This window comes from Erithacus rubecula (assembly GCF_903797595.1).
Source record: "Erithacus rubecula genome assembly, chromosome: 28".
Lineage (NCBI taxonomy): Eukaryota > Metazoa > Chordata > Aves > Passeriformes > Muscicapidae > Erithacus > Erithacus rubecula.
The window spans coordinates 3059559-3084654 of record NC_136680.1 but is presented as its reverse complement, the minus strand read 5'-3'; the positions used below and the strand labels follow the sequence as shown (position 1 = coordinate 3084654).

The 25096-nt window shown below is 42.4% G+C and overlaps 1 protein-coding gene across 4 annotated transcripts in view; it reads right to left on the bottom strand.

The window, feature by feature from the left end:
• Positions 1–25096, bottom strand: part of ARHGEF18 (Rho/Rac guanine nucleotide exchange factor 18) — a 50902-nt gene that overhangs the window by 6410 nt on the left and 19396 nt on the right. For 2 of the 4 annotated variants that reach the window (XM_079328240.1, XM_079328237.1), the window contains exons 11-29: positions 18698–18765; positions 17125–17188; positions 14097–14241; positions 13251–13363; positions 12948–13088; positions 12234–12484; positions 11411–11536; positions 10077–10194; positions 9077–9325; positions 8171–8247; positions 6242–6420; positions 5754–5845; positions 5256–5444; positions 4494–4625; positions 3387–3502; positions 2927–2983; positions 2386–2433; positions 1360–1827; positions 380–704 (exon numbers count right to left, since the gene is read on the bottom strand). In XM_079328240.1, coding sequence (XP_079184366.1) covers positions 380–704; positions 1360–1827; positions 2386–2433; positions 2927–2983; positions 3387–3502; positions 4494–4625; positions 5256–5444; positions 5754–5845; positions 6242–6420; positions 8171–8247; positions 9077–9325; positions 10077–10194; positions 11411–11536; positions 12234–12484; positions 12948–13088; positions 13251–13363; positions 14097–14241; positions 17125–17188; positions 18698–18765 — 2958 coding nt within the window. Of the gene's footprint in view, positions 1–379; positions 705–1359; positions 1828–2385; positions 2434–2926; positions 2984–3386; positions 3503–4493; positions 4626–5255; positions 5445–5753; positions 5846–6241; positions 6421–8170; positions 8248–9076; positions 9326–10076; positions 10195–11410; positions 11537–12233; positions 12485–12947; positions 13089–13250; positions 13364–14096; positions 14242–17124; positions 17189–18697; positions 18767–25096 lie in introns of all 4 variants that reach the window. The other 2 variants (XM_079328238.1, XM_079328239.1) reach the window with 2 other exon arrangements.

Below are 25096 nucleotides of genomic sequence, written 5' to 3'. Positions count from 1 at the left end.
AAGGCTAAGCCAGCCTCAAACGTTTTACTCGTGCACAACAGCCTTTTTTTTGTTGTTTTTTGGTTTTGCTCTTTTTCTTTAACACTACAGTTAGACACAAAGATTTTACATCCACGTTTACAACCTCTCACCACCATTCTGCTGTGCTGGAATACACAACTCCGTTTTCAACATTATCCCTTTGGGTTATATTTCCAATTCCAATAGCACAGACATGGAACTCCTAGCAGGATTTTTGCAGGTTATGAGATTTTAACTGCAGCAAACACACTAATAACTTGCAGCATATTAATTTCTAGGACTAACTGCAGGGCTCTATCTCCCTGTGATCCTGCTGGAGATCAGAAACGCATTTAAACCGACTTAAAATCACACATACCTGAACTGTCTGTCCTATGAGATGCTTTGTTCTTGCCACCTTTCTCCTTGCTTCCTTTGGTGAAGGTGGCCAGCTTGGTGGGGATCTGCTGCTGGACTGCAGCAGGTTTCTGGATCTGGTTGGTTGCACTCAGGAGATGTATTGGCACTTCGTTCTTGAGCGAGGCGCGGCTCTCCAGGCTGGTGCTGTCCCTGCGCACCAGCTCCGGCCGCTCCAGGAACTCCAGCCCGGCCACTGAGCTCACTCTCACTGAGGATTTGGAGGCAGATGCTGAGGGTTCCACCCCTTCTCCATTGAAGCTGATGGAATGGCTGATCATCTGGCTCTGCAAGAGGAAAAAGGCATTCTAAGTCAAACTGGGATTTTCACCCTCTCCAGCACAAGGAGGAGAGACCATCCCTGGCCCGGTGAGCACCAAGCACTTCCTAGAGCAAAGCAGAGCAGGGTAGACAAAGCTTAAAGGTTCCTGGGGAACAGAAAGAACAGCAAGAGTGGAAGTCCTTGGACACTGAAAAGAACCTCAGCAGCTCAAACTGCTTAACAGTGCACATGGGAAAGAGCAGACTGCATGGGGTGATGACACAGCAGAGAAACCAGGACTTTCAGAAGGTTTATCAGACCTCCAAATTTCTATTTAAAACACAAGAAATGTTTTAAGAAACCAACTGTACAAAGTGCTGTTGATGCAGCACAGTTTCTGCAATCACTTGCCTGAAATAGGACAGTTCCTGAATTTGAAAACTGTCAGCCACAACTGAAAATAACTTATTCTCCATTTCTATCTTTTTAAAAAATATTCTCATTGCCAGACATCTGGATGGAACTTCACAGACACTGGGAAACTGCCAAGCTCTGATCTCCCTGAGTAGCCATCACCAGCTACTTCAGGTGATAGTTCCAGGAGGCCAGTGAAAGGAAAGAACAGGTTGGTGGTACAGCAAGTGGGTTAACAGGAATAAAGTAAAAAACCAACCCCTCACCTGGCCCATTTCTGGGGAGAAGGTGCCTGACACCGTGTTCTGCTTTTTCAGCTTCTTCAGCTGGTCCAGGCGCTCCCTCTCCTTCTCGACAGCTCTCTGGGCCTCCCTCAGCCTCTCCAGGTCGTGCTGATAGGCCTCCCTCTGCCTCTCCAGCTCTTCCTTGTCCTGGCTCAGCCTCTCCTGCAGCTGCCGCAGATCCTCGGCGCGCTCCTGCTGCCGCGCTTCCGTCAGCTCGAATTCCCTCTGCTGCCGGCTGCGCTCCCGCTCCAGGCGCTGCTGCTCCAGCTTCAGCTGGCTCTGGAGCTTCTGCACGTTCATCAGCTCTTCCCTCTGCTTCTCAAAGTTCCTCTGCTTCTCCTGCTCCAGCAGCAGGTTCCCTCGGGTGGACTGCAGCCGGTACTGCTTCTCCCGGTCTGCCATGGTGGCTCGCTGCACCTCGATGCAGCTGTCCTGCTGAGATATCACAGCCTGCAGGGGATAAAAGTCCAGCATAAGGCAACCAGATTCAAAAAACATGCCCAGCTAAGTAGGAGACAACAGCAGCTACCAGGTGAGGTCACAGAATCTTTTTCTTCCAGAGCATATCTTCATTCCAGCTCTTACAGCCCATGGTGACTGATACGACACTGAAGATGGCCAGGTAAATAAATTATGCTTATGTGTGTTAAATTGGACATTTCTTGTATTTAGAATTGTTACCCTGAATCAAAACAGTCAAAATATTGTTGATTACAAGGTAAAAACAACTAATCCAAACACATGTGTATGAATAATGAGGACAGAGAGCAGATAGAGCCCAAAGCAGGAAAAGAATTAAGTGAGCAGGAAAAAGGAAATAATTACTTAAGACAACACTCTAACACTTCCTGCAAAATATGAGGCACAGTTTCCTTGAATCTCAGGTCTAAATTCTGCACTTCACTCCAGCTTTAGGGGACACTTTCAAGGTAGCTCCTCTCCACACCTGAATAAATTTTATTACATTAAGTGCCTATCAAACCTCTTGGATAGTAAATAATGGTTTACCTGAAGACTGAAGAGCAACTGTAACAGGGTCTGTATCCTTTGGACAAGCTGAAGAGGAGGAAAAAAAATAGGCACTTGAGCTTCATACTTTTTTTATACTTTATATTTTTTTTTATTTTATTTTTAAGCAGTGAAAATAATCCATGGCATCTGTACAAAACCACACACAATGGAAGCATGGCCACCAGAGTACTCTAGCATAGCAAAGGCAACATGCAGGCACAAAGAATTTCAGTTTATTATCCTTGTGCAGATGTGAATCAGTGCCCAGCAAATCTCCCTGGGATTCCACGGAGAAGTCCTCATCATTTTCTCTTCACCTGAGTTATTTAACCATCACTTCCTCCCATGCCCCAGCACTGAATCACTGCACAGACCTCACAGAGATTTAGAGGCAAGTTTGGCCAGTGAGCTGTTAATGTGCTGGGTTCCACAGACATTACAAACACTGAGTTTTGGAGGTAGTTTGGTTTGATTTTACATGCTATTATTACACTATGTCTATTTGTCTTTGGATTTCCTAATAGCAGAAATATCATACCTGAGACTCTACGGTGGGCTGAAAACCACTGCTGTCATCCAGCCTTGTCCCATCACTCTGTAAGGGAGATAAAACCAACATTTGTGCTAGGGACACTTGTTGGGCACTGGCAGTGCTGCCAGAAAAAGCTGGCATTGCTCCCATGCACTGAAGGACATACATCAAAAATACTGAATTCATAAGCCAAGCTGAAACAGCAGTGTGGTGATTAAAGCCTGTGTTAATGGTACAGCATCAAATGAGTAAATGGAAAACTGAACCATCTTGCCTCTCAAGTGCTGAGCTACCAAGAGGCCCCACAAAACATCCTTAATAGAGCCAAATAAATTTACCAACAAAGCTGTTCCAGTCCAGCCCTGCCAGCTATGACAACTTTAAACTTTGTGAGATATGTTCTGCACCACTATCATGATGAGGAACACAAGGAAAAGCATTTAAATCTCTCATAAGCTCAACATACAGTTTGAGATCCTTCTTCTGCATCAGAAGAGAGCTCGTGGAGTTGCACATCTGAACTCAGTGCAGTGCCTCTCCAGTCCCACTGCCTCTGGTCACCACCACTGTTCTTCCTGCCACCTGAAAGAGGAGAGGAGGATGAGGAGCTCACACCAGCACAGGGCCTGGGATAACTCAGTGAGTGCCAAAGCAAGAAGAAAAACATGGTGACTTTGGAACCAAATGCAACTGCATGGCTTCTCCATGCTGATCCCAAGTGGAAGATGAGGCAACAGTGACACACAGGGCTGTTCAAAAAAGTTTAAAACTTGAGAAGACCAGGTTAAGATAAATAAGGAGGGTAAGTTCAAATTACATTACACTATTTTAAGTGAAGAATGAAAAACACAATGTCTGCATGAAAATAAACAGCTCCCAAAATTGCAAGTTCATGACATGGAATACTGGTCAGCAGGAATACTGCAGTCACAGCAGCACCCCTGTGAGTGTGGAAGGAGGTAAGGGGAGATGGACCCCTCTTGTAAAAAGTACATGACAGATATATGGAGCCTTCCAGAGACACCAGAAAGTGTTCTAGAGATTAACTGCCAGTGAAATAAGGGCCATTTGCATTTTCAATTAATGCATGAAGCAAAAATGGAGACAAATAGTATCTGGTCTTTCCTCTTATTTCATTAATTAACTGATAAATCATCTGTGCCAAAAGGACAATTTATATTATCTAAGGATTCAGCAAACCTCTAGTGACTGTGCAGATACAAAGTGGAAGAAAGTGTTCATGACATAATGAAAGCAGACAACTGAATTCAAATTTTCTAGGTTTCCAAGTCAAGCTTAGTTTTTTTAAACAAAATTAAAGTCCTGTGTGGAATTGTGGTGATTATAAAGAATGGGTTAAAGTAATGCCCTTAGCCTAACACTGAGAGCCCCACTCTGCTCTCTAGTGTTGGTATCAGGAGCAAAAGATCAAACATGCTGGAGATTTGCTCTGATCTTCCTTTTAGAGCCTGGTGAAGCTTCCTTATAAGAACCTCAATTCCTTGTTTTTCTTCTCTGTACAGTAATCACAGAAAAAAAAGATCAGAAAAATGCTGCAAGTTCCCTTTCTTACTTTTATTTGAAACTGAGGGACTACTGTCAAATCCTCCAAAGGTCTCTGCTCTCCGGGGCAGTCCCGAGCCATCCTCAGGCTGACAGGATGCACTGCCAAAGTGAGTGAAGATAAAGTCCTGGAGATTTTCAGCTGGGGAACAGGAGAACACATCATGTAAACAGCCATGGCTATGCAGCAATACAAGTTATCATGCTAATGAGTCAAACCATTTAAACCATCAAATCCACTAAAAGTTCAGGCAGTTGAGACGTCCTGCAGGGCAGATGAATTTTCCCTTGTGAGTAGCTCTGCATCACAGGCTCTTCATATGAAGATGAGCTCTTCCTTAATTGCAAGTTAAGATTATCAAACCTTGAGTGTTTGTTTTTCCATTTTTTTTTAATAGAAACTATGTTTGGGTTTATTTTCTTTCTAAACATACTATCTTTAGGCAGGCTGTTTTTAATAGATAACCCTCCTATAATATTACACTTCAGGACTGTGTATTATTAGAGCACTCTGTGAACAGACTCATTCTAAGATTCCACTGTTTGATCCTTAAAAAAAAACCAGTCCAAGCTATGCAGGTCTTCTACCTAGACCCACAAATGCACTTCACCTTTCTTGCAGATGGGTTCTGAGACAAGGAAGTCTGAACCATGTTACATAAAAGCATTATGTTATTACAGGATGATTTTCAGGGCCTGTACTTAGATGGTGGGTGCTGATCCCCACACCAGCACCTGAGTGAATGGCCACACATTCCCACATTCCATTCACCTTCAGTCACTGCAGACTTCAGAATGGCCTCTCCTTGCAGATTCTCTGAGATATCCCCCCGAAGAAGCAGCCTGGCCCGGGATCCCTGGGAATGGTCTTCAAAGCCAATCACCTCAGACATCTCCAGATAAATCTGTTGCTTCTCAGTGAGACTCTGCAGAATCAGGTCATCTTTCATGTTCAAACGCTCTGAAGGAAGAAACAAATTCAGTCCTGCCTTCCTTGTCACTGTCACAGAACCATGTTCAATTTGGGAGACTATAATTCATTTTATGGCCAGAGCATCAAATGCAGAGATTTAATTAACAGTTAAGGAGAAAACTTATGCAGCAGACAAAGCTTATTAGACTTCTATAGCCACTATTTCTACAGAATCTTACACCACCTTGAAAGACTTACAAAGGAGAAACTAGATCATATCATGATAAAGAATTAGAGAGCCATAAATCACAAATAATGCTGAGAAGCAGCTTGTGGAATATATAACTAAGTCATTACCTTGAAAATCCTTTAACTTTGCAGCTCTTGCTTCAGCCTGCCTCCTCTCTGCTTCAGGTTCATTAAATGTTCCTCCTTCCTCATCAGGACAGCTGTCCAAAGGGAAAGACAGATTTATATTTGATTTGCATGTGAGATAATTTAAAACTATCTCAGGACTCAACTTGAAGTTTCTGCCTCAGTTGTGGTTTATCCTGGGTGTCAATCTTTCTTCTTTTTCCAAAGCCCTGTTGCATTTGACATCAGTGAGCTTTTTTTTTTTTTTTTTTTCTTTTTAAATAAAAGCAGGATGAAGTGTCTGACTAGTTTTTATTTCATCTTTACCAGTGGCTTCTTCCCAATGAACATAAACAGAATTGCACACTTTCTTTTACAAAAAAAAATTTAGGGAGAGTCAAATGGATTTTAAAGATGAATTTACACCTGTGAGTGCTGTGAAAAGAAGACAGGGAAGAAATCAGACCCTCCTGCTTTCCCTCCTCCCTTACCTCTCCACAGCCCTGCGGATGTGTGCCATCCAGGAATTCCTCTCCTCTTTGGAGCTGGTGTGAATTTCATACATTTCTGGTCCTTTTAAGGAAGCACTAATTAAGAACATTGCCTTTTCCTCATTAGCTACCTCTCTCACAATCAATTTTTGCAGTGAGATAACTGGTGGCTTAGAGTCCTGTAAAATAAAATACCATTTATTGTAGTATATTAGATATCTTCTTTAGGAATTGTGTTTCTTAGTTGCCCCCTCTTCCTATTTATCCAGAACCACCAGGAGTTGTAACATCATGAGATAACTCTGACCTTTTCACATGACACTTCTGATATTGTAAATTTTTTACCATCAATGAAAACATGGAATGAAGAATGTACATGTCAAAAACAAGATGTCTTGATACCTGATTGAACATCAAAGCCTGTGTCAATTTAAAGATTCCCACTGAGTCCCAGAAGTCAAGAACAGGCTCAAAAAATTTTGCTCTAAAGGAGGCAAACCCGAAATTTGAAAAAGAAAATAAAAATGACACAATGTGAAGTGAAAGGAGAGAACAAGAGGAAGTATTAGAGGCATTAAGTTGGCTAAAAAAGAAATAAAACAGAGGTGTTAGAGGGTGTCAGGCCCTGATAACAAAGACACCAGGTGACAGGTAGTGTACTGTATAATGAGGATTAAATGGATTAGCTCTCAGCCTTTGCAGTGAAAATACATTTACAGGAGGGATATTAGTTACTGAAAACCTGTCTAGGCTTCCTACAGCACAGCTCCAACATATGCAGCCCAGAAAGTTCCTTCCCAGGAGAAAGCAGCTCTTTGTGACTGCTGAACCTCCACAGAATCATCTAGAGCCATGATAAGAGAACTGTGAAGCAAACACCAGGAACACCAGGAAGCTTCTGCCAGCTTCTCTGAGCAGCTGTACTGCCATTCCAGCCATGAACAGAGGTCACTGGAAAAACAGAATCACTGAGCAGATCCATTTGCTCCCTCACTTGATTTATTTATGGAGAAGTGATATTAAATTTCAAATGAACTGCATGCATACAAAGATGCAAAAAAATTGGTCAGGCTAAGTGTAGAGCACGTTTTCAGAGGGAAAAAAAAAAAAAATCCAGCACACAGCACCCTGTTCTGTGCATTCAGAGAAGGGTAATTTGAAAAGCAGTTGTTTGTACAGCCCTGAGGTCACCTAAATAGCTTTTGCCATTAGAATTCAGCTCTAATGTTAATGTCTTGAAAAAAAAACACATCCAAGAAAACAATTACATAAAAGAGCTTCTCTGTTACAGGTTCGACAACAGCCATCAGTGAACTAGATCAGGACAAAATGTACAAATTAACTTCTCTGAGGACACCTGTGGAAATGCCCTAGAAAAGCAAGTGAATTCACTGAATGTTCTGGAGTGCTGCAGTAATAACATCTGCATTAGTGCTTATTCCATGTATTTCAGGAAATTTCTCTGCCCCTAGCAAATCTCAGGGCACTGTGACCACAGTTACCATGTCCCTAACTGAGATGGCAGATTGTTTCCCTGCACACTAAACAGAAGCAGGATTTATTTGCAAGTGTTTTTCAAAGCACACTTCTGGCATGTGCAATGTCCATGACTGCTACAAAATCTCAGCCTAACAAAATCAAGTGTAAGAGAAAGTCACAGCACAAGAAGAGAAACATGGGAGGGAGATGTGGCAGCTACAACTGGCCAATAAAAGAAATACTGATTTGCACTGGGAGAGTGGGGAAAGGATTCAACCAGAACTGCTTCAGAAAAAGTGATTCTGTAATACTTGGCTGGTTTATTCACTTAATTTGTTCCCTGAACCTCCTACAACAAGTATCTATCATCCCTAATTGTGTTTCTTCTGTAGTTACTGTCATTCATAAATCCTCTAAGTGCATGTATTTAATAAAGAAAACAATACCTACCACAGATGCAAATGTGTATTTTTGGTCCTTTTCTTGTAAGAGCAACAGTACATCAGTGAGCAGGACTGCCAGAATATCTACAGTAACAAAAAAGACCAAATAAAAAAAAGGAAAAGAGAGTAGTATTTTAAAGCAGAAAGATGAGTCTAGACTCAAAAAATTACTTAACTTATATTTCCTGCAAGCCAGGGAATAGCATGTCACTATTTTCAATACTGGGTCTTTTACTGCCTTCCACTTGGGCTGTCCCCAGCCAGGCTGCACCATACAGAATCAGCTGATTTAAACAGAGCTCATTTAAAGCTTGAGAACACCCCCACACACATCCCACACATGGGCTACAGAGGGAACACATCCCTCCCAACAGCAGATTCTTCTGGAACTGCAGCCATTCAGGGTCCCACCTACTCCTGGCTGCACTTTCTGTGCCACTGAAGCTTCTCCTTGAACACTTGAGCAATGAAACTGCTCAAATATTCCCTGATGGCCACTGCTTTGATTTTTTGGCAATGCAGAATTAAGTGTCGTGCAGCTGACATGACACAGGTTTTGCAAAGTGTGAAGCAGAGCTCACACAAGATAATGCCTTTCCACAGGAGACTAAGTCAGGATGACTCAAAGCTTTGTCATCCATCTGAAGACTTCCCTCTTGAATTGGGAAGCAGATCAGGCAGATAATAAGCAAGCAGCATAAGGAACTTATCATGCACCATTACAGAGATGCTTATTGGACAAGCCAAGAATAGAACAAGTGCTATTTCCTCCAATATCCTATTAAACAAGCAGGTTATTGTCATCTTATTTTATACCCAATCGATCAGTAATAAACAGTTACTAAAAAAAAAAAAAAAAACCCAACATAAATCTTGCTTCCCAGTTGTGTTTCTGCCCTTGCTGGTGCTGTACCTTTGAGTCTCCCTGATGCAGCTTTCCAGTACAGCATCCCATCCAGGAGAAGCCTCCTCTGGCCCATGTCATCCTTCCGGAACAAAAGCCCATTCTTGCATTTCCCTGATGATTTCAGCTCCATTTTGTGCATGATCTCCTTGAGTCGCTGTCCCTTCTCACACTCATTTACCATGGCATCTACATGGGTGATGATGTCCTTAATTAAACCAAGGGCCTGGGTCAGCTCTTCATAATCTCTAGTTCCAGCTAGGAGAAAAGAGAAGCAGTCAGGCACACTTTCAACTCTGGAATACAAGACATGAGCCATCCAAATGTATTTTAGCAAAAGGGCTCCATACTGGACATCTAACGGTATTTTCTAAGAGCTTAAGTTTAAAAATAAAATATAATAACCTAAAGCTCTGAAAAAGTAATAAACCAACAGGTTTAACTACTGTGGGTTTGTGGTTGCAGACTTTAAATGCTGTTCTTCTCCTCTGAGGAGAGGCTGGGAGAATTGGAATTGTTCTGCCTGGAGAAATTTCAGAGGTAAGTGTGGCCTGAAGGGAGGCCACAGGAAAGATGGAGAAAGACTTTTTAACAAGGGCCTGGAGTGACAGGACAAGGGGGAATGGCTTTAAGCTGAAGAAGGGCAGAGTTAGATGGGATATTGGGAAGAAATTCCCCACTGTGTGGGTGAGCAGGCCCTGGCACAGGGTGCCCAGAGCAGCTGTGGCTGCCCCTGTGTTCCTGGAAGTGTCCAAGGCCAGGCTGGACATTGGGGCTTGGAGCAGCCTGGGACAGTGGGGGTGTCCCTGCCATGGCAGCAGGTGGAACGAGATGGAATTTCCAAATCAAACCATTCTGGGACTCTCCTGACCCTCTGAGGTGAGACTGATCTGGCATTATCAACCAACACAGAAATGAGAAAGCAGCTAACAGCCTGAGATAAGAACATGCAAAACATGGCAGAAAAAGGAGCAGCAGACAAGTGTGAGGCCTCCAGGAAGCATCCCACCTTCAGTGTTCTGGATGATGCGCTCCAGCAGCACCGGGTACTTGGTGATGCGCTGGGTCACCAGGAGGATGCACTCCTGAACACCCAACCTCCTCACAATGGAACAGTTCCCAATTTTCTAGAAAACAAGACAAACTTGTCACATCCACTGTGCATGGTGCTCTTCTAACTCCCTCCCCACTCACATGCTTTCTGCCCCAAAACACTTCTGCATATTAGACACAGCGCCATGAAATGAGCTGCACTTTTCTGCTAAAGCAAAACTCCTGACAGGATTCCAAAAATTGCTTTTATTACTGGAAAATAGCTTAGGTATTGTCTTCAAATGCTGTTAACTAAATGTGGAGTCAATCAGGGAAACTTCCAAATCTGAACTGACTGCTAATTGATCACCCCCTATAACAAGGTCAGACCTTACATACATAGAAAAGTTCTTTGGTTTTAAAACCAGACCCAACCACCTACCAGTCAAATTAGATCAATAATGAAGAAATCTAGTGTTTATTTTACCACTATGTGCTCACCAATAGCCTGACCTACAGAAACACATTCCTGTTTAGAAAGGGAGGACTGTAAAGCACCAGCTAATCTGACTGCAGGTACAGCACACACCTGGCAGCAGAAGAACACAGTACCAAGATCTTTCTCTACAAGGACTGAAATTACATCTTTTAATACTCTGGTCACTTATTTAGTTCCTTGGAAGTGAAGGACTCTCACTTTAAAGGCACCTGGCTAAGATGAGCTATAAGTACAGAGCTACTCTGGAAAGTTCACACAGTATCACTTACTGGTGACTGGAAAATGAGAATATTTAGGCCTCTGCAAAGCCATCTGAGATTCAGGTTACAGCTTCCACTTGGGCTGTGTCTCTTCAGCCCTTCCTGTTAACTGCACATTAGAGTGTGCAGCAAACCACCTTGGAGCCAAGCTTCTGGGTTTGGAAATATGATGGTGTGAGCAAAACCCAAGAGTCCCTGCTTCTTCTACAGCAGCTCATCAACAGTATTTATCATTGATTTAATTTATTAACAAGCCAATCTACCCTGATGGCCCTCACAGCAGGACAGAGCCCTGAATAGAAAAAATACTCTATTCCCCAGTCCTAGGTGCTCTCAAGAGCCTGCCTCAAATGTAACACTTGCTAATTGTGGTTTTGTCTCCAAATAACTTAAAAGATCTAAAAGGCAAAAGCTCACAATCCACCAAATAATGAGAATATGCCTCTAGCCCTGCCCATTCACATTTGAGGGATCTTCAAGTACAAAACAAAACTCAAAGCATTGAAATATATTTTGCACAGTCAAAACAGGAGGTTTCTGGTTACTGTTTACCTTTATTAAGTTTTGGAACTTCTTATTGCTTTGGAGCAGGTCTTTGTAATGGCTAACAGCTTCATTGTGTCCACAACAGAACACACCATATTTTTCTTTCATTCTCTCCCCATTTTCACCTGAAAACTAATTGGAAACAGAAGAATAAAAGGCATGAATCATTCAGAGTAAGCCTACTTCCACCATAAACCCTAGGTTTAACATGGTTTCTGAGACATTTCTCCCGTGTTTCAATTTCTTCTGTACCAGAAATGAGAAATTTATGCAGAGTGACATGTGAGGGCTTGGAATACCACAAATATTAAATGATGGCTGTAATTTTTAAAAAGGATTTCTGGACCTCTGTACTCAAAAAGTCTGTGAACTGTAAAAGCTGAAGGGCCAAAAAAAATGGTCATGATGTATGATAGAAATTGTTGCATCCACTCCATGCCAGAATGGTGCTAAAGCTGTCATGAGTTTGAAATATCCTGACTGTATTTTTAAAAGATCAGAATGAAGAAGTTTGGCTTTATCTGAAGGAGAGCCAAGTTTGGAATGGACACTGGAAATATGTTACTTTACTCTTGGAATAAATGAAAAGTAGAATCAAACAAGTCACAAATCCCACAACATATACATGTGCATACCTAAAGAACATCTAATAACCATTTCATGTTATTGGTAACTAGATACATTCCTGGGAGTCATGCTCCCACATTACCTGGGAAGAGAACCATAAACCCAGGATGAAATCAATCTCTGCACCACATAACTTTACCCTCACAGGTAGCTTTTTAGAAGCTTTACAGTGTCAGCATCATTGGTAGGATTTAATTCCCACCTGTTTTACCAAGAGGTCTCCAATGTTCTGGATGATATAATTCCGGTCACTGCCTTCTTCCAAGGATTCCTTCCTTCTCTCCTTCAGCTGGAGCAGGAATTGCCCATGCATCTCCAGCAGCTCATCCACACAGGGAAAGAGCTTGTTGATGACTGCATTTGAGAACTGCAGCTCCTCTCTCATGGCTTTGGAGTACACCTTCAGCATTATTTTCAGTGTCCTAACATGGTGCATTTCAGTCTGCATTAGTTCTATGAGAGGGGAAATACAGAAATAAAGTCAAAAGTCATTTATATGCTGTGGAGTGAGCAGTGAGACATAAGAGCAGGCTCTGAAAGCCATGATTATCTTCTTCACTGCAGTCTTTGCATCACTCATGTGAAGCTCTTAAATTTGCCTTGTTAATGTCTGTCCCAACCCAGGAGTGACTGACCCTACTCATTTAAGGACATCTCCCAGTGGCAGTTGAACTGTTCCTAATTGTACAGCTGGGCTTTGCTGCTTACAGAGCCTTACTGAAACCCATGGGATGTTTAAAGGCATTCACACAAGGAATTACACACATTAATGCAGGTAGCAGACTCGAAAACCTTCACTCAGTTTTAGTTTTCAAGCACAAGTCAAAATGGGAATCAACAAAAATGTTTTCTGCTTTGTTTCACAACAGTGGCACCATGAAATAGAAAAAGTTTTAAGAATAGCAAATACTCTTACCATAAATGACATCTTGCCTTTTTATAATGTCTTTCCTTTGCCTCTTTGCATAAGGCTGTTCCACTGCAACACTCCAAGACTCTGCCTCAAACTCATGAGCATCTGTTTCTATTTCACTCCGGAGGGACACAGAATATGCATCTAAACCAAAAGCACATTCAATTTCACTTATTATTAAATTGTTTCTCACCATATCCCTCTTTACCACCAGAAAAAACAACAAGAGCAAAACCACCTCGATGCTGCTTTCAAACCCGTGGGAGAAGTTGCATAACAATCCTGAAAAGCACAGAAATTCCATACCTTCCAGAAAAATGGAGTCTGCTGTTGAAGGTGCAAGCGAGACAACGTCATCTGAAGTCTGCTTAAATTTTATAAAGCCTGAATCCCCTTCATCCATGTCTCCTGAAATTAGCCTAAATGGCCAAAGAAATTAGACCAGAACAATTAAAATTTTTAAAAAAATCCGACTCCTTTAACAAGCATCTTTTCTAAACTATAGTGCAATTACCTTACAATAAATAAATAAGATATCACTGTGCTCTTTAAGCAGTTAAATCAATTTAGCAACTACAGCACTGAAATCCTGCAGTTTAATTAGAGCAGCATGAGCAAAGCTCGTAACTTCTGGTATGACAGTTTACAAGGACATCACCTGGTGACAAGCCACAGCCAGTTCAGAGTACAAAGGGCACTTTCTCTAGGAAGGGAGGATAACTGGGGCACATCAAAAGTAAATAGCTACTTAAAACAGCAGATAGCCTTGAGTTTGCCTACTATTTTAATGAAGGTATTCAGCAATTTAAAACACTGCTGCCTCCTACACCAGTCAGCACCAGCCCAACCTAGAATAGCTGAACTCAGACGAGAATTTCACAACAGTTCTCAAGACAAATGCATCCATGAAAACCATAATCTAGACAGAAACACTCAAATACTGTCACTTTTGTGACACAGGACAGAGGGACTAAAGACACAAAAAAAGGGGGGAAAAAAATAGCATTGTTCAGGTAAACAACTTCCAGAATTAAAAACTCAATAAAACCCTTGATCTTGAAAACGAGACGTAAATTCTCATTTTTTCTTTCCACACTGGGGAGGTGGGGGGCAGCTGAAGCCAGTGGATTAGAAGAGAAGCATTTTACTCACCCAAATTTATTAACAGCTCCAGCAGCGTTGAGTGAAGGCTGGGAAGGTCCTCTTTGGGTGATAGTCATCCCGAGGTTGCGGGACAGTGCTGGGGTGCCATCCGCTCCCAGGAGGAGGCTCCGGGGCTGCTCCTTCAGAGAAGTGGCTAAAGAGGCAAAAATGGAATTGGTACTCAGAAAATGAGGCGTGCACTGCAGCTCGCCTGCTCTCAGCCCTCGCTCGGAATGCGGACGGAGAACTGACAGGATCTTGGATGTCAGGAGCTCGTTGTCCAAAAAAACATTCTCATTCCATTTTCTTGAAAAGGAACCACAAAAAGACAGCTCGGGGTGAGCTGGAATCGCATTGCTTCTGCCGCTGCTTTTTGAATTTGTATTCCCCATGCTCAGCACTGGCTGCCCTCAGACCTGGCACAGTAAAGTGGCCCCAGAGATGCTCTGTTTTTATACTACCTGTGATCCTTCTAGAAATGTAAAGCTGCCACTTAACTTACTGTATTGGCTAAATCAGCAGGTCTGAAGTGCAGGAAATTGGTCCCTACTGTGCCCATTTAGTGTGGAAATTGCAAAGTATCTTCTCCTTTAGTAAAACACCAGAACCTACACACAATTATTCACACCCCACCGTATAAGGGCACAGAACATTTCATGGCAAACAAGAAAAATCAGAGATCACAGAAAAAAACCCACAAGTTCTTTGCAATGCTTATTGCTCACAGCGATTTATATCTGCATGCACACACACTGCACATAATAGATACCAGAGCTAAATTTAATTTTAATACTACAGCTTTTTAATGCTTTTTAAATCTAGACAGACTGTGAACTGGAAAGATATTTGAAACTTTAATCACTATTACACAATACGTGGAAGCCTGTAATAGACTTATAAAAAATGGATACAATTATTTAGTACTAATGTCTGTAATAAATGATAAGGAACGGGAGACAAAATACATCCTTTTAAAAAAGGAACTTCAGGGAAGTCAAAGATGAAGACTCAGCCAGACAATCTTTAGCATTGATCTCTGACAAGGTCTGTAGCTGCCCTTTTTCAAAGAGCTTTTAAGGACATGGGAGTGGGATCTCATGGATCCCTGAACCCAGGGCTCTGTCACTGCAGGGAGAGACCAGCTCCTCTCCCAGTCCCATGTCCAGGAGGCTGCTCAAGGGGGTCTCCAGCTCCCAGATAAGGCTTATGCCTCACTTTTCTAGTAAAAACACTGGTGTCCACCCAGCCCTAAAAGTTCCCCTTTTTCAGCCTGCCTTCCTTAGTGTACCTTGACTAATAATTCTCTCTCCCACTTCTGCCTTGCTCAGTGAAGCACAGTTAAATCAAGGTATTTGTGGTTCCTGTCATGAAACAGGTTTTTCCACATTTTTTCATATCCCGTGCTCTATACCTGCTTGTCTCTCATTTCATCTTCATTGACAGAAGAATTGTTTTGGGGCTGCAGGGGAGGTTTCATCAAGGACATTTAATAGAAATTATATCACCACATCTTTTCCTGCTGGAAATACCTTTCTCAAAACCTGTTTGGGTTTGAAACCTCCTGGCTACACACACACTGTCAGTCTACAACAAACTGGGTAAACTGAGTCCTTTCCATCCCCTCCAAGCCCCAAAAGGAGATAAATATCTGAAAGATTTGCCCAGTCAGATTTCTTAAACAAAGGCTTAATAACCAATGTCCCCGTGTTTCCATTTGGGAAAGTATTGCAATTACTGGCCATCAAGTTCTCTTTTTGTGCTCCACAAGCCAGGAACATAAAGTTCTGTTACACAAGGATAGGCCAGACCTAAAAATCTCCAGAGGCAAAACAAGGGGAGAGGGATGGGGACATACAACATAGTTTATACCTCCCTTAAAATGAATTTTTCTTTTACATTGAGACAATATCTTTGAGGGTTTTTTGCTGGGCACTGCAGTCTGCAGGGTTATGCTGTGGCTAACAACATACAATGCCCAGGCTATTAGCTGTCCCTTTAATTTCCAGCTCCTGCTTTTGACTAAGGAAAATGAGTACTGTGTGCCTAGCAGAGCCTGCATGGCCCACAAGCCATTTTCTGAGTTCAATTAGCACTGTCTGCACACTGCTGTGCCCCACATCGATCGCTGCTCCCCTCACACACACCAGGTACCACAGAGCTCCTCACCAACCAGCCCTACTGACTACTGCTCCCATCTGCATCAGCCCCTGCTTCCTATTTTAGTCTCTGCACTTTCTCCTAAATGCACAGACCCATTCTGGGTAACACAAACAGCCACTTAGCTCCTTATAACAATTATCCCCTGTGCTGCCTCTTGGGAAGGATCATTTCATGAAGAGGACACCCTGCAATGCAACTGGTAGCTGAAAGCACCTGAAACACCCAGAGTGATGCTCAGACACCCAAGTCAGCTGTGTTTGACACTCACCTGTTCTGTTAATGCACACCTTGTAAAATTAAAATGCCATTTAACACACCTGTGACTGGGATGGTCTTTTCCAGGAGCAAAAAGATATTTCAAAGCCTATGCTGCAATACAGATGTTCTTTATTCTTGCTTTTTTCCCCTCCCAGATCCTTTTTTCTTCACTTTGTTTCAACAAAGATTTATGTTCAGACCATTAGTGCTAGCTTGTCTTAGAGATTTCTAGCAACCACTAGCTGCAGGCAAGTTTTAAATAGACAATTATGAAAATCTGATGTAAAACAAAGTTCACAGTTCTAGTCTTTTCAGAGGCCAGAGAATAGACAATCAATGAAAAACGAGCTTATTGATCCCTTTTCACCATGATATTTTGAGGTTACACAGCAAGAAGGTATAAAGAAAAATAAAAAGATAAAAAGATAAAAACACACAGGAGATTGCTAGGAGCCTCTAAGCCATTCCCAATAGAAAAAAAAATGAAACCATCTTATTAAAAGAGACCTTCTCTATACTTCAATAACACACCGTGTATAGCCTTTAAAACATATTAAAGAAAAAAAAATGCAATCGAACAGATAAGCCTTGAGCACAGAAATCATTCTTTAGTACAAACCTGGGGAAATGCACTGGGGCGAACTTTGTGGAGATCCAGAAGGTCTGTGCTGCAAATCCTTCTGCTACAGGAAAAAATACAATATTCTTACACATCCAGACCAAACTTTCAGTTCAAAATGAATCAGATTTTTCCTATTCTATAGTATTAACTGTAAGTGAAGATGTTCACTGAGAATATAAAAGATTTAACACAATAACAGCTTTGATTCTTTCATGTGCCAGACAAATGACATATAGACATTAACACTTTGTATTAAATTCAACAAAGTATAAATCAGGCTGAAATAGAACCAAAATTGACACTACAGCTGAATTAAAGCTATTGATAATTAATTTATGAGATGAAAGCAACCCCTTCATGTTCACAGTCTCCACTGACACTCTGCTGTTGTTTAGCTCCTAGCAATATTGACAAAACTAATCCAGCCACTTTCAACCAAAATTCAGACTGTCCATTTCAAATAGCATCTTTGGTAATCTCTGCTAAACTTCATCCTTCTTGCAACACTAGGGTATTAAAAAATATTGAGATACAAGTTATCAAAGATGCAAAGAAATTAAATTAATAATACAGGCTGTAACAAATGGCTTTTGGGGAACCTTTGGGGTTCCCATTTCTGACTGAATTCTTCACCCCATTTTGTGCCCCCAATCCCTCTCTGCTCTCTTCAGGAGTGGTTTGTCATGTGGTGGTAAAGAGTAGAAATGAAAGCATCAGAGCAAGTGAATTATTTGGTTTAAAAGGAAAATTCCCAATGCCCTGAGATGGGTAAAATTACATATCAAATCCCCCACAAGAACATTTCTGCCCTCAGAAGAGTTCCATTCTATATCACCAATGCCTGAACACGCTTCCTCTAACCTCTAATTGCTCAGGTCTGAGCTGCTCTGCTCTTTCTTTTCCCCATCACAGTAGTCCCTAATCTGCTATCAGTCTCTGAAACCATCAGCACTTGCAGGTTAAAACAAACTAAAACTCCCTCAAGTATTATTAGTTATAAGGAGGAGGAAATGATTTTCAAAACCAATACCAGAACAAAACCCCCAACAGATAGACAGCTGTGTGAAACAACCTGTGACCTTACATGCAATCACAGGCACCAGGGTGACAGAGATAAAAAATAAACATAAGCATAGCAAGACCAAGTTCATCACAGGTCCCAAATGAAATCACTTATTCTGCATTTTCCAGTTTAGCAATAATATGCAACTGTTACAGCCAAATTCCCCTCCACCCCTCATGCTCTTCCATCAGCTTTGAGATGGTACAACATTCAAAGGTACCACATAATTCAATTATATTCCCCAAAAAAGTGATAGGTTTGAGGACTAGTGCTAGTCACAGTTCTAGGACACAGGCTAAGTAATTCCCAGTATAGCAGGAAAATGTTTCACTTTATTTTCCCTCCATACATTATCATTAATTACTGCAATAACAAGTTAATAACCACTCGATGCCTTGAAGATGTAGGGCAAGATTCTGTGCTGATGTAAACTAAACCACTTGCATAAATTAAACTTATTATGTCAAGCCTTGTTATTATAAAAGAAGAACAAATGTTAAAGCCCACCTTGAGTCTGATGCTGCTGCATTCAGTCAGCAAACTCTTGCAGTTCTTGTGGACATTCACTGCACAATCTGAAATGCACACACACAAAAAAAGTCTTAATTATTCTTCTTTCCTGTCTAGGGAAAGGAATAATGGCACACAAAGGATCTTAATTTTGAAAGAGGTGCATAGTAAGCTCAGATGTTGTGGCAAGCATCCTGGCTGTGCAGGTTCTGGTCTTGATTCTACACCAAACCCTTGAGTGTTTTCAGTCAGACTGCACCACTGAGTGCAATTCACACATGCAAGAGCCAAGAGCCACTCTGGAATGCACGAGCAGATTTCTGCCCAACCTCCCTTCAGTGGAGCACAGCTTCCCTCATCTTTGCAAAGGCCATTTCCATGTCTCTCCATCCAAATCTGACACCAATCAAGAGGGCAGCTCCACAGGAATAGCTGCCTTTCTGCATGGGCTATTGCTGGGAGCTGCAGTAACTACAGTAAATTAAAGATCAAAACACTCTCCAGAATCATCAGAGCATTATCAGCACCACAGCATTACCACCCTTCCAGCTGCACAAGGAATTATTCCGAGATATAGGAACCAAAGGAGCCCTCTCACCCAAAAGCCATAAAACAATTAACAGTATAATAAAATCCAATCTCTTTTATTCCCCTCCTGATAACTATTTATTGAGAAAACAATTGAGGGGAACTGATAGTAGCAAAATTTTTCTGCAAGCCTTCTGCCCATCTATAAAATAAGATCTTTCATCAAAAGCAAAGCAAGAGACCAACAACTCAGTAAAGGACACCAGGATTTATTTGCCTTTTGCCAGACATGCCTGTTAAAAGAGAAATAGAACAAAACTGGAAAGAACAACACTATATCTGCCAGAGAAAAGCCAGTTTATGTTTAAAGCAGAGAGGAAAAACTATTTAAGGTCTCTTCAGAACCACCCCCACCTGGCGCCAGGACTGGGGATCTGCTTCAAGGCTCCTGGATAACCTAAAGATGCTCACTTGTGTTTTCCATATTTTCAGCAAAAAACAGAGAACAGGACCAAAATACTTACTTGGCTTTAAACACAAATAAATTAATAAAGATATTTCAAAACAAGACTGAAAGACTGAGTGCACAGACCTGCAAGATGCTCACATGTTATACAACTTCCCCAAGTGTGGGAAATGAAGTGCAGAGTTCTGCTCCCAAGTGCCTGCCACACACACACACACACACAAAAAAAAACCTCCACAAAAACTATCACCTCCCACAACTTCTCTTATTTGGGATATTCTTACCACTACCCCACGCCACAAAGGCACCACATCTAATTTCAAATGTATATGCCTCTGCAAATGCACGAGAAAAATGTAACAAAATTATCACTTATTAAAATTGTGTAGAGAATAAAAAATATATTCATTATTTCAGCAATGAGAAGGCCTCCACCTACCACGAGGGAATGAAGAGCTTATTAAAAGACATGCCTCAACAACAAACAAATAGTTGACAATGGAAATCCATTTTCTCCTGAGACAAAGAAACAAACTGTAGGACAAAAATCACCACACAAAAGGAAATAGAGAAAATTCTCCATGACATCAGGCTGGGTTGGCTTCAAGTCCTGCTCACAGATGGGTTCCCTTCAGGGCAGAACAGGCAGCCCAATGGATAGCCCATGTTCCTACAGCCACTGCCTTCCCACACAGTCCTGAAATCCATGGAACTCATCTAGAATTCTGTGATATAGTCAGCTAGCAACATCAAATTTCAATTAGATATCCATATTCCCTGACATTTACCCATTTTCAGTGATTACAGTCAGTAATTCTTTCCCTATCGATGATTAGTAGGACCAATTCTACTTGAAAAGCTTGGGTTCCTTGTTAAGGTAACTGTAAAAGGGATTTCACTTAAAAAGATATTTCAATTTTAAAATCATGCCCTTGCTCTGTTAAAGATAACAGCTTGTGGCACTCTCAGTAGGCATTTTTCACTTAATCAGCTGACAGATCTAATAGTGCTGTGTATGACTTCCCTCCACTGCTGAAAGGTTCTTTACACAACACAGAGAACATACTAGAAAACAGGAAAATGCTACAGGAAAGCTGAAGGAAACTGAAGCTGAATCCAAGGACCTGATTCTCCAGGAGACTATTTGAAATGTATTTACTTAATGATTTCAAAGTGGCATTATTTTTGCCCATATAAGAGAAATCTGAAACCTGCCAGAAGGCTGTTTTATAAGCATAATTCATTTTATAAAACATGCTCCAGCTTTCTCTATTCAACACTTTTGCAGTGCTGAAGGAAGGCCAGTTTAATTCAGGAGGAGAAGGAGCTTTTGAATACTAGTGACTGTGGTTTCCTTTTTATACTTTTTATGCATTTATGCAGATTTCTGCATTTATTCTTATTAAGCTTCTCTAAAAATGGTATCAGAGAACTGCAGGGGTTGAAAAAACAGCAAAGAGAAGAATGAGGGACATGAGGGACAGGACCCTGAACACATGAAGGCTGATATTTAAGAGCAGAGACACACATGCAGGGCTGTTTGCAGGTGTAAAGAAATAACAGATCTTTAACAGGTGTATAGAAATACCAGATTTCTATCTCTTCCAGTCATCCAGAGTAAAGCATCAGTAAACTCAAAACGTCAAAAAATCTATTTTGCATTTACCATCGGTAGAATTTGGTCTTATTCAGATCAAGAATTTGGCAGGGAAAAAAAAATTAAAAAAAGGACAGTTCCATCAGCAAGCTCTTCCCAAACTGGAGAGGCAGAGAAGATATTCCTGAGAAAGGCAGAGATACAAACTCAGAGCACTGCAGCCAGGCTCTTCCTTGTCTCCTCCTCTCTCAACCACTCACTGAACAGCAAGAAGATTAATTTGGCAGGCTAAAAACAGACCCTCCAAAGGATGTCATCTTGAGGCAGACTATGCAGAAGGGCTGCAGCTCTGGCCAGTGCTGACAATGTCAAAGTGCCAACACACTGAGAAGGTCCCAGGATTTGTGTCACCTTGACTGGATGGGGACAGGAGCACCACAACTACAGCTGAGGGTACCAGAGGAACTGAGCCACACAGTGTGGAAATGGAGCAAACCCACCAGGGCTGCTCCTGGGCTTTAATCAACAGGTTTGGAATTAAGGCTGAGAATCTTGGGAGCATCACATTATCTCAGATCAGGGACTGTCACTCACTTGAAGCATTTTGCAGGGGTCTGTGCCAAAGATGAGCTAATGAGTGACTAAAGCAAGGACCTCAACCAACAAAGAAATATTTAAAAGGCTCATATATATCAGAAAAGATCCTATTCATGACTGAGGGTAATGAATTTACTATCTGGTATAACACAAAACCTTCCTTCATTAATGAGATGTTTTCCCAATGGCTCCCAGAAAGTAATTTATAACCTAGGAGCATTTTACTGGACAGCACATTACAACACCCCAAAGCATCACCCTGTTCACAGTATGAGAGGGCAACAAACCTGGCTGGAAAGGGGCAGGCAAAGACATTTTTCCCCCAGCTGGAATACCTTCCAGGGGATCAGACATTGCCAATGTCCTATAAATGTCTTCCAGAATTGGATTTCAGGACAAATCTATGACTCACCAGACATTATGAGCACTATGACCCTGACCTTTGGTCTGGAACGGTACTGCCAAATAAAATAACTCTTAAAAAACCATTTGCAAACAACAATTCACAGACAAAAATGCTGTGATTGATATAAAATTCAACTATTGACTTTCTTTATCTCAAAGATTTTTTATTTATTTTTTTAAATGGCAGATTAAATTTTAAAAAAACACTTTAAAGCAGATAAGTTCAAACAGGGACAGATTTTAACAGTGGCTCTAATGATACAAGGCATTCAAGGATATATTCACCACCTATGAAATCCAACCAGCTGAAGAGAGCCAAGGACAAAATAGCTTCCTTGTGAAATTAGTAATTTTAATTTTTTTTTCTGTTTTCAACTGTCCAATGCTTCAGGGATCAAAGAGAAAATCTTCCCTCCTTCCTTACCCTTACAGCACACAGGGAACTCCTCCCTCTTGAACCGACAAAGGAAACAACCCTCATATGAATGATTAACAGAACATAAACTCTGCATTTATACACAGAGATGCACAACACAACAGCCAAGAAACATTTCAAACCACCACAGCATTCCAGAAAAAAGCAGAATGACTGTGATAAAACTTCTCAGGAAAGAGGAGGAGTTTCAGTGGAACACGAGGAAGTTTCTGTATTGGGTAAATCCAGGTCAGGTATCTTGAGGAACTCGGAGCAGGTTTAACTTTGTCCTAGTGGCTCCAGTGGTCTTGTGTTTGCTTGTTTTCTCACTTGTCTGATTACTCAGAGGCAGAAACTAAAACTGGAAGGGTGCAGGGAGAGGAGATACTTCACATTCTGAAACAGAGACAGTCCACGCCAGAGAGCAACAGCACCAAATTATCAAGTTTCAGCTTCTCTGTTAGAGCATTCCTCTTTGTCTCCAGAACAACCTATAATTACTTGCTCACTATATCTGGTTTTATTGTCAAAATATTAGTTGGATAAAGCAGAGAGGGGTTGTGTGATTCCCAATAGTGCAAATTCCAATGGCCACAGGGTTGTCTTTAGGCACAGAAATACATTAAGAACAGCTCTGTTTTTTGAACAATGCCAAGTAAAATCTGCATGTTATCCTGAAAGAAATCAGCGTCCCAATTCAATTCTCTCACGTTGAACCCTTCCCCCAGTCTACGCTACAGAACTGAAGCAGCAACTATGACAATCATAAAAGGTATTTAAAATATTTCATAGGTAAACAGTAGGTGGAACTACAACACACAATGTCCGATGGCTCCTGTTTGAGAGCCATGTTTCATGGCTCATGGGTTTCTTTTATTTCACCGTGCCAAAAAGAAACTATTACTTTCATAACTTTAAACAAGAAGGACCAAATAAAAAGCCTCCCATAAAACTCTCTTAACAGGGGAGTGAAAAAGAACTAAGAAGCAGCCCTTTTTCCCCTTGGTGACACACCAAATCTTCAAATAATCAGAATATTATTCTTATTTATTAGAGCAGCAAAACTAAATATAGTACTAGAAACGTTCAGAAAGCTGTTTGTTCGAATCACTGCCTGTTTCCCTGCTCCTCCTCCAAAATCCATCACCACTCCTAGCTCCTGCTGGCGTTTCCTTTCAGCACACACAAGCTAAGCTGATACCATCTCCCGCTCCTCTCCCCAAGGAGCCAGAGCCGTGGAATATTTAAAATGGGTCAGTCTTCGCAACTGTGGACAGAAGTTTTCACCACTTTTCCCCTAAGGAATTTAAGGTCTCTTCACGCACATCCCCAGACTTTCCTCGCTGCTGCAGCACCAGTACACACAATGTGGAATGACCGAAGTGCGTGGTTTAATGAACACAAGGATGCTCAGAGTCAAGCTGCGGCATAAAGAGAGCCGCTTCCACACAGGCTGCTGCCGCTCGCGTCCCTATCGCACACAGCAACATTTTTCACTCCTTGCGCAGCCCATTAAAGAGCTTTCTATTGTAAACACTGCATCTTTCAAGCTGCGTCCCATCCTGCAGCTGAAGCCCTGAGCTGCAAAGGTCGGGATGGCTGCAAACCTGCGGCATTGAGGCAAAGTGAAAATCAACCCGCTGCCCCGGCCAAACGCCGGGACCCCTCAGAACCCTCTGAGCCCCCGCCGCCCGCACAGGGACCGGGGCAGGGCGGTCCCCGCGCCGCGGCCCCGGGGAGGGGGTGCCGGTGCCCGGGGGCTCGCTAGGGCCGGGGGGAGCGGAGCCAGGGCCCGGCGGGCGCGCTGACAGCCCGGTCTCTTACCGGACTCCCCGGGGAGCCGCCGGTTCCCTCTCGGTCCCGGGAGCCGCCGCCACAGCAACAGGAAACGCCCCCGTGTCCCGGAAGGAAAAATGGGGAGCGGGGGTGCGCCTGCGCGCCGCGGCACGGCCGGGCAGGGTCCCGGCCCCTCGGGGACAGCGCAGGGACAGCCGGCGGCCTGAGGGAGGGCACGCGGACACCCTTAACCCGTGTTTTCCTCTCAGGGAAGGCACACGTACACCCTTAACCCGTGTTTTCCTCTCAGGGAAGGCACACGTACACCCTTAACCCGTGTTTTCCTCTCAGGGAAGGCACATGGACATCCTTAACCCGTGTTTTCCTCTCAGGGAAGGCACACGGACATCCTTAGTTCGTGTTTTTCCTTCAGGGAAGGCACACGTACATCCTTAACCCGTGTTTTTCTCTCAGGGAAGGCACACGGACACCAATAGTCCGCGCTTTCTCCTCAGGGAAGGCACACGGACACACTTAACCCGTGTTTTTATCTCAGGGAAGGCACACATACACACTTAACCCGTGTTTTTATCGCAGGGAAGGCACACGGAC